Raw genomic sequence first — 9,717 nt, forward strand, 5'->3', positions numbered from 1 at the left:
TGACCGACGCGGTTGCGGCCATCAGAAGGGTGGGCAAGGTGTCCAAGGGCCTTAGCGGCTGTAGTCAGAAGGCGCTCAAAGAGGCCACGGCCTCAATACTGGAATGCGCCCAGGTGCTTCTCACCCGCACCAATACGGAGGAGACGGCGTTGCTGCGAGCCCAAAACACCAAGCTCGCAGCACAGGTGGATGTCCTCAGGAGGGAACACGACGAGCTCAAGGCTGAGATGGCCAACTTCCGCCGCGAACACCTCAGGCGGGAGGTGGGCCTGGACACGCCGCAACCGCTTCTGCAGCAGTCGTCGCAGGAGACGGAGTTGACTCGCCTGATCCGTCAGGAGATGGCGAGCTTCAACGCCCGTTTCTCGGTGCTCGAGGGGAGGATTCTACGTCCCCCCCTAGCTGCAGACCAACGCAGCGCACCGGCGCCGCCGACATATGCGGCCCAGGCCGCAGCGCCCCGTGCCGCCCAACCGGCACAAGCGGCTGCTACAAAACCCAAAAAAGACAAAGCGGCCAAGAAGGCAGGCGCGGCCCGAGCCGCAGCGCCCCGTGCCGCCCAACCGGCACAAGCGAGACGAGACGCGGACGAGATGCGCAACCCCTCAAAAAGACCTGAGGCGGAGTGGACGGTTGCGGGCGCCGCTAAAAAATCCAAGAAGGCGCGCCAGAAGGAGCAAGCGGCGGCCAAGCGCCAGACTGCGAGGCTCAAGACCCCCCGCTCTACTGCAGTGGCTCTCACTCTGCAGCCGGGAGCGGAGGAGCGGGGTCTCTCGTACGCTGGCATCTTGGCCAAGGCGAAAGCCGAGATCAATCTCAGCGATCTCGGCATAACGGGCCTCCGGTGCAAAACGACTGCCACCGGCGGCCGACTACTGGAAATTTCAGGGACCACCAGTGGTCCCAAAGCAGACGCCCTAGCAGAGAAGCTCAGGGCGTCCTTAGGATCGGACGACGTCCGAGTGTCCAGGCCTACCAAATGCGTGGTTTTGCGCATCTCAGGCCTGGACGACTCGGTGACGGCGGATGAGGTCGTCGCCGCCATCTCCAAGACCGGAGGATGCCCGCCGGACCAGGTGAAGGTGGGCACGATACGTCGGGGGGTCTCCGGTCTCGGGACCGCACACGTAAGTTGTCCCGTAGCGGCGGCGAAACAACTAAAGGACGGGAGACTTCTGGTCGGATGGGTCTCGGCGCAGGTCGCGCTCTTGCCGCCGAAGCCCTACCGGTGCTACCGCTGCCTAGAAGGAGGACATGCGGGGGCACGGTGCACCGCTGGGGTGGACCGCAGCCAAATCTGCTTCCGCTGCGGTCAACCCGGTCACAAGGCTGGCACTTGCTGTGCAAAAACGCCGCACTGCGTCATCTGTGCGGCATCGAACAAGCCAGCCGACCATCAGATCGGGTCGAAGGCCTGCGCGAGACCTACTGCCAGAGCACAGCCGGCTCATCCGCCGACTGCGACCAAGAAGACAAATAAGAAGAAGAAGAAAGTAACCAGCTCCTCGCAGCCGGTTCACCCACCGGCTACGACGGCACAAGATCAGCCGAGGACTGGGGAGGAGGCGACGGCCATGGACACTATTTAATGGCTCTACGTCGTCTTCTCCAAGCCAATATAAACCACTGCGCCAGGGCTCAGGATCTCTTACTCCAGAGCATGGCGCAGTGGTCCATCGACGTGGCTGCCGTCGCCGAGCCGTACTTTGTGCCACCCAGGGATGACTGGGTGTGCGACAATAACCGCTCGGTGGCGCTCATTCAGAGGTCCGGCGCCGACATCCTTCCCTTCGAGGCCGTCACCCGAGGGCGGGGCTATGTCGCGGCAGTCTGGGGTGATATAGTGGTCGTGGGGGTATATTTCGCCCCCAGCCTTTCTCTCGCAGATCTCGAGAGCATCACCCTGGAGTTGGGCACGGTCGTCTGTCGTAGCCGCCCTCGTCCCGTGCTCGTCCTGGGGGACTTCAACGCCAAGTCTACGGCTTGGGGTTCCCCGTCTACGGACGCGCGAGGCGAGTTAGTGGAGGAGTGGGCGGTCGAGCAGGGCCTGCTCCTCCTGAATCGAGGTTCGGTGCAGACGTGCGTGCGGCAGCGGGGTGGGTCAATAGTGGACCTCACGTTCGCTAGCCCCGCTCTCGCGCGCACCGTCCTCGACTGGGACGTGCTGGAGGACGTCGAGACGCTATCCGACCACCGATACATCAGGTTTAGCGTCTCCGCCCAGACCTCGATTCGGCCGGTTCCAGCGGCCTCGGCAGGTGTCGGAGACGGTCCGCGTTGGGCCATAAAACGGCTGGACAGGGAGGCTCTTCTGGAGGCCTCAATCGTCAAGGCCTGGCTGGATTCTCCAGGCAGGCCTGCCAACATCGACGAGGAGGCGGAGTGGTTCCGGGAGAGCATGTCGCACATCTGCGACGCTGGCATGCCCCGAGTCCGGCCGCTACCATCCAGGCGCCAAGTGTACTGGTGGGCGCAGTCGATTGCGCAGCTGCGCATCGTCTGCGTTCGGGTGCGACGCTGGTACACAAGGTGCCGACGACGAAGAAGACGCCGCCGCCCCTTTACAGCGGCGGCCGCTCAAGATCGTGAAGAGGCGGAGCTATACGCTCACTACCGAGAGGCGAAGAGTGCACTCCAGCTGGCCATCGTCCGGGCCAAGGCCCAGGCCAACAGAGAACTGCTGGAGACTCTGGACCTAGATCCATGGGGACGCCCCTACCTGATGGTGAGGGGCAAGTTGCGCCAGTGGGCCCCCCCATTGTCCCGGAGTCTTCAGCCACAGCTGCTGGAGGAGGTAGTGAGTGCATTGTTTCCATCGAGACCGGAGCACACACCACCGGCTATGGTTCCGCCTCGGAACATGCCCGACGACGACGACGACGACGAAGACGACGACGAAGTGCCAGAGGTGACCCTGGTGGAGCTGAGAGTCGCAGCGGCTCGCATCAAGAACACCGCCCCAGGCCCCGACGGCATACCAGGTCGCGCATGGGTCCTCGCCATGAGACACTTAGGGCCGCGACTATCAGGGCTCTTGAGCGCCTGTCTGGAACGAGGCCAGTTTCCGAGCCGGTGGAAGACCGGAAAGCTGGTCTTGATAAAGAAGGAGGGGCGACCTGCAGACTCACCATCTGCGTACAGACCGATCGTGTTGCTGGACGAGGTGTGTAAGATCCTCGAGCGAATCATCGCCAGTCGCCTCGTTCAGCACATGACCAGGGTGGGGCCGGATTTGGCGAATAACCAATTCGGTTTCCGCCAGGGACGCTCGACAGTGGACGCGATCATGCGCGTGAAGGCCCTCGCGGAGGAGGCAGTCGCCCGGGGTGAGGTGGTCTTGGCGGTGTCGCTAGACATCGCCAACGCTTTCAACACCTTGCCTTGGAGTACCATCAGGGAGGCACTCCGATACCATGGAGTGCCGCGCTACCTCCGACGCGTTGTCACGGCTTACCTGTCGGACCGAGCGGTCGTGTACCCGGGCCGAGAAGGATGGGGTCGGAGAGAGACGTCGTGCGGCGTTCCGCAGGGTTCCGTTCTGGGACCACTCCTGTGGAACGTGGGGTACGACTGGGCTCTGCGCGGTGCGTTTCTCCACGGCGTCGGCGTCATTTGTTACGCCGACGACACGCTCGTCACAGCGCGTGGGAAGTCGTACCGGCAGGCGGCCATACGCGCGACTGCTGGTGTCGCGCACGTCGTGGGTAGGATCCGGCGGCTGGGCTTGGAGGTGGCATTGCACAAGTCGGAGGCCCTGTGTTTTCACGGGCCGAGGACGAAACCGCCTCCCGGTTCCAGCATCATCGTAGGAGGGGTATCCATAGCTGTAGAGTCGACGATGAAATACCTAGGACTCGTCCTCGACAGTCGGTGGAACTTCGGGCCGCACTTTACACGGCTCGCCCCCCGGTTGTTGGGCGCCGCCTCAGCGCTCTCGCGCTTGCTGCCCAACCTGGGGGGACCCAACTCCTCGTGCAGGAGGCTCTACACGGGGGTCGTACGGTCGATGGCGCTATACGCCGCGCCAGTGTGGGCGGATGCCCTGACGGCAAACAACGTCGCCGTGCTGAGAAGACCGCAGCGCGCGATGGCCGTCAGGATGATAAGGGGATACCGTACGATCTCCTTCGAGGCAGCGAGCCTCCTAGCCGGCTCCCCGCCCTGGGACCTCGAGGCAAAGCTCCTCGCGTCGCTCTATTGGTGGCGCGCGGAGGCGGTCGAGCGGGGTGAGCGCCTGATGCCTCGACAGATCGAGGCACGCAGGGCAGAGCTTCGCCAGGTCTTAGTGGCGGAGTGGCACGCGCGCTTAGCGCAACCCACGACAGGGCAAGCCGCCACCGTAGCGGCGGTGAGGCCCGTTTTGAAGGAGTGGCTCAACAGGAGCCACGGCGCTCTCAGCTTCCGGCTGACGCAGGTGCTCACCGGGCACGGGTGCTTCGGGAAGTACCTGTGTCGCATAGGCCGGGAGCCGACGTCCCAGTGCCACCATTGTGGCGACTGTCGCGACGATACGGCGTTGCACACGTTGGCGGAGTGCCCTGCATGGGCTGAGCAGCGCCGTGACCTCGTCGCGGCCGTAGGTGCTGCGGGAAACCTCTCGCTTCCGACTGTCGTCTCAACGATGCTACGGAGCGAGGCAGGGTGGAGTGCCGTCGCCACTTTCTGCGAGGACGTGATGCTCGCAAAGGAGGCGGCGGAAAGGGAGAGAGAGGCTGCCTCCTCTCTTCCCTCCCGCAGCAGACGAACTGGGCGTCGTAGGGCGGCCAACTTTCGACCACCCTAGGGCGTGGCCTGCGGACGGCAGACTCGGGGCGTCTCGTCGTCCGATCAGCAGCAGGCCTCGAGGCGGCGGCGTCGTGTTCCGCACGCGCGCCTCTTAGTGGAGTCCAGCGGCCGGGGTGACAGCCGCAGTGAGTGACGGGGCCCGCCTGACCATCTGGCGAGCCAATACCCGTCGGGGGGTAGTGAAGAATGCTTCGGCGATACCCGCCCTTCCGACGCACGGGTACTTTGAGGACACGGGTTGGTTTTTAGTCAGTAAGAGTCTGACAGTCCCCTTCGCCCTTCCCCCGGGGCGGAGGGTCTCCATTGAGGATTTTCCAACCGAAAAAAAAAAAAAAAAAAAAAAAGGTTAGGTTAGGTTAGGTTAGGTTAGGTTAGGTTAGGTTAGGTTAGGTTAGGTTAGGTTAGGTTAGGTTAGGTTAGGTTAGGTTAGGTTGGGGTACATGTCAGTCACCTCCTCGTGGTGTACCCTGGGCAACGGGGCCGGCTTGAGCTTGCTCGTCGGCCACGGCTAAGACTGGCGGGAGGGATGCCGCGGGGCTGCTCCTGGTACGTCCCTGATCGGCGTCAGGGCGGACCATGTGAGTGGCCTCATTGGCTAGGAGGGAGTGGGAGGGCTCGCTACTCGAGCCTCCCAGGTGTTTTACACCGGCGGTCAGCGGCGGAGCCTACCATCTTATCCGCCGCAGGGCATCAGCTTCGTTGACGCCCAGCCTCCAGTGGCGGACTCGGGGGAGTTCGCCACATTCCCGCGTGGAGGATGAGGGAGAAGGCGCGCACTAGGCGCGCTTTCCATGAATATTCAGCCGCCTTACGGCGGCTGCTGCTGGTGGGGTCGCGGTTGCATGCCCTTGGCGATCCCGTGGCCTCACCACTCGGCGGCATGGTGGAAACCCGAGGATGGTTTTAGTGGGTAGGACAGGGCATTAGCACTAGCGTGCCCTGGCACGGGGCATTAGTTCCCGGTTGAGTCCCACATACCCGTCCCGGTCCCCCGACCGGGCAGCATGCGTAAATGCATTTCCTCCTCGTTAAACAAAAAAAAAAAGGTTAGGTTAGGTTGGGGTACATGTCAGTCGCCTCCTCGTGGCGTACCCTGGGCAACGGGGCCGGCTCGAGTTTACTCGCCGGCCACGGCTAAGACTGACGCGGCGGTTAGGCCACGGGTCGCCCCCGGTCCTTCTCTGATCACCAGAGTGGACTGTGTGCGCGGCCTCGTGGCAAATGAGGGTGTTGTATATTTGTAAATATCTAGTCGTAGTTGTTATACATATTTCATTTTTATTTTGTTATTTGTTAATTAGGTGTATATAAATTTGTAAATTTTGTTTTGTTGTTTTGAGGAAGAAAACCTCGATAAAAAATCACCCCGAATCCCAAGTGGCCTCGCAGCGCGATGGGATGCATGGCCGAAGGGTATTTCGGTCCCGACTGCGTTTCCTTTCCCACCCTTCCACATCCTTATTCCTTCCTCCTCCTATCCTTCCTTCTTCCTGCCGGCAGCCCCGGCAAAAAATTTTTAAAATGAGTGCTACTGAAAAAAATTATTCCTCAGGAGGGTGCCAATCCCTCCCCGATCCGCTTCACGGATCGGGCAGTCCCATATCGAAATATGAGGGGGACAAAGTCGCACGATCGATTTTTCACGATGACCATACCGCGAGCATAACGGACACAGGCACGATGACAGGACAAGTTGACATGGTGGTGGAAGTGGGCGCCCCGATGGCGCACACCAAAACCAACGACCCAGGCGCACCCAAGGTACCCGTCGTCCGGCTAGAACGACTCTCTCTCGAGTCGGTCTCGTCGGTCGGCAACGAAAGAAGAAAAGGGGAGAAGCGGCCCCACAGAGAAGACACCGTCTCGGACTCCGATAGCGACGCCACAATACAGCGTAGCGACTCGGAGTCCTCTATTAGCAGGTGGTTAAAGCCTGCTAACAAAAGGGGGCGTGGACGACCATCTACCCACGGAAGATACGTCGGACTGGGCAAGTCAATGGAGGAGCTGAGCACCCTGTCCCAGAAAGAGGAGAGACGGGTAACCGAAGACGCGCTGGCCGCTTATAATGAAGCGGCCAAGGTGGCCATGGAGGAGAGGGTGGCCCGAAACAAGAGGCGTCAACCGGACGTGTCCACTGACGAAGCGGCGAAGACGTCAGCTGCTCTGGACGCAGCCGTCCAAGAAGCGTTGGACGTGGTGCTGCAAGTTGCCGATAAATCCGGCAACCTAAAGGGCACGTTCGTCAGGGCTCTAAAGGCTGCCGCGAATTCCATCAAAGGTGCGGTAGCGGACCTCAGAGCCCTGACCATCACGGAGGAAGTTGCGCGATTGGAAGCAGCCAACGCACAGCTATCTGGTCAGCTGGCCGAGCTGCGCCGGGAAGTGGCACTGATGCGCACGCAGCCGGCGAAGATGGATGACGCTAACATCCAGCGTGTCATGGAGGAGGCGCTGCGCTCCAACCGGGAGCAGTTTAGCACAATGCTGAATGCCCGGATGGAGGGCATCGAGCGCCGGCTCCTTCCGGAGCCCCGGCTGCGACCTCCGCTGACCGCCGACCGACAATCAGCCCAGACCGCAGTCGCAACATCGAGGGTGACGACACCATCCGAGTCGCCCGCCGATGCTGTCACGAAAAAGAAGAAGAAGAAGAAGGCAAAACGGCCGAACATGGCTGCACAAGAAGCTGCAGCAACAACAGCGACAGCAAAGGAGAAAACTGCCCCTCCATCTGCAGAACCAGGCAGTTCGTCGCTATCGTGGGCCGCCGTTGCTCAAAAACAACCGAGCAAGGCGGCCAAGAAGAACAAGGCGAAGACCACGAAACCGGATTCGAGTCATGTGAAGAGGAAGGCCCCTAAAGGGAAACTTCGCCCTCCTCGCACCGCGGTGATCACCATCACCCTGAAGCCCGGTGCTGAGGAGAAAGGATTGAAGTACGAAACTGTCCTGAAGCAAGCGAAGAGCCGCATCAAGCTGAGCGAGGTCGGCTTGACTGCGGTGCGCTTCAGGACAACGGCCACTGGAGCGCGGATGCTAGAAATCCCGCCGGGCACCGTCGACGCGGAGAAGTCGGCGGACGCCCTTGCGGCGAAGCTCCGCGACGTCCTGAGTCCGGACGAGGTCCAGATCCATCGACCGACGAAATGCGTCGAGATCAGGGTCGTGGATCTGGACGACTCAGTGACGGCGGAGGAGGTGGTGGCAGCGGTCGCCAAAGATGGAGGTTGCTCCGAGGGCGCTATCAGGCCGGGCGTGGTCGTCCGGAGCGCCAACGGCTGCAGGTCGCTGTGGCTCAGCTGCCCAGTCGCGGCGGCCAAGAAGGTTCTTGTGGCCGGCAGAGTCAGAGTGGGGTGGATCTCGGCGCGGGTGTTATTGCTCGAGCCGAGGCCACTCCGCTGTTACAGGTGTCAAGAGGGAGGGCACATGGGGGCCGCTTGTGACAGGGGTGTGGACCGCAGCCGTTTGTGCTTCCGCTGCGGCCAACCCGACCACAAGGCCCGCGAATGCACCGCCGCTGAAGCGAACTGCATCCTGTGCTCAGCGGCCGGTAAACCGGCGACGCACGCCTTGGGCAGTAAGGCGTGCCAGGGCAGCAGAGCTCGCCCTGTCAAAAGAACGGGAGGTGCGGTGACGAAAGGGCCCGTCACCGTGTCCCTACGGACTGAGGAGCCCATGGAGACCGCACACTAATGGCCCTGCGTTGTCTCCAGGCCAACTTGAACCACTCCGCCCGAGCCCAGGACCTTCTATTCCAGAGCATGGCGGAGTGGCAAATCGGAGTGGCAGTGGTGGCGGAACCCTACGTCGTTCATTTACGGGACGACTGGGTATCCGACCACGAGGGAGTAATTTCCATCGTTGCTCCCGCTATCGCCGGTTCCCCAGCGATCGACTGGGTCGCAAGAGGCAGAGGGTGCGTGGCCGCAATTGTGCACGGTAACGCGTTCGTAGGAGTCTACGCCTCTCCCAACCGGAGTCTCGCCGAGTTCGAACAACTTCTCGTTGAGGTCGGGGCTTTGGTCGGGCAGGTTTCACCGAGACCGGTGATAGTCGCGGGGGACTTCAATGCCAAATCCACGGCTTGGGGTTCTCCTGCGACCGATGCCCGAGGAGAGGTGCTAGAGGAGTGGGCCGTGTCACTGGGGCTCGCGACGATCAACAGTGGATCGGAGAGCACGTGCGTGCGGCAGCGGGGCGAGTCGATCGTGGACTTAACGTTTGCGTCCATCGCCCTAGCCCGCCGTGTTCGGGATTGGAGGGTGGAGACGGGGGTGGAGACTCTGTCGGATCATAGATATATCCGATTCGATGTCTCCGCGGTTCCCGTCGTCCAGCCCGCTGTTGAGCGGTCAGAAGGTCCGCGGTGGAGTCTGGGCCGCCTCGACAGCCAGTTGGCAAAGGAGGCGGCCATCGTGGAGGCCTGGTGCGCCGGTTCCGATCCGGTCGTCCAGGTCGACCGAGAGGCTGACCGACTCGGTGCCGCCCTGTTCCGCATTTGCGATGTGGCGATGCCGAGGGTGCAGTCTCAGACTCCACGTCGTCGTGTGTACTGGTGGCGTCCGGAACTGCGGACGCTGCGGAGAGCGTGCGTTGCGGCCCGTCGCCAATACGCCAGGTCCAGGAGGAGACGGATACGCGATCACAACCTGGAGGAGGCTCTTTACACCTCCTACAGGGAGGCTTGCGTATCACTCCGGAAGGCAATCGCGCAGGCGAAGGAAGCGGCGTGGGTGGAGTGGCTCGCCTCACTCGATGCAGATCCGTGGGGGAGACCGTATCGGGTCGTGAGACAGAAGCTCCGACCCTGGACACCCCCACTCACCACCACCATCCAGCCGCAGCTTCTGGGACGAATCACGGAGGAGCTCTTCCCGCAGCGAGGAGCGTTCGTCCCACCGGCGATGGAACCGGAATACGTCGGAGAGA

At 62.0% G+C, this 9,717-nt stretch overlaps 1 protein-coding gene across 1 annotated transcript; it reads right to left on the reverse strand.

Moving 5' to 3' along the window:
- Window positions 1-7,542: 7,542 nt before the first annotated feature.
- LOC125076624 lies at window positions 7,543-8,494 on the reverse strand. Its single transcript, XM_047688484.1, has 2 exons — window positions 8,280-8,494; window positions 7,543-7,815 (listed from the first exon to the last, which is right to left on the reverse strand). The coding sequence occupies exons 1-2, from the start codon at window positions 8,463-8,465 to the stop codon at window positions 7,543-7,545; spliced, it is 459 nt and encodes a 152-aa protein (XP_047544440.1). The 5' UTR covers window positions 8,466-8,494.
- Between the last annotated feature and the right edge of the window lie 1,223 nt (window positions 8,495-9,717).

This window comes from Vanessa atalanta, unplaced genomic scaffold, assembly GCF_905147765.1.
Source record: "Vanessa atalanta unplaced genomic scaffold, ilVanAtal1.2, whole genome shotgun sequence".
Classification (NCBI taxonomy): domain Eukaryota; kingdom Metazoa; phylum Arthropoda; class Insecta; order Lepidoptera; family Nymphalidae; genus Vanessa; species Vanessa atalanta.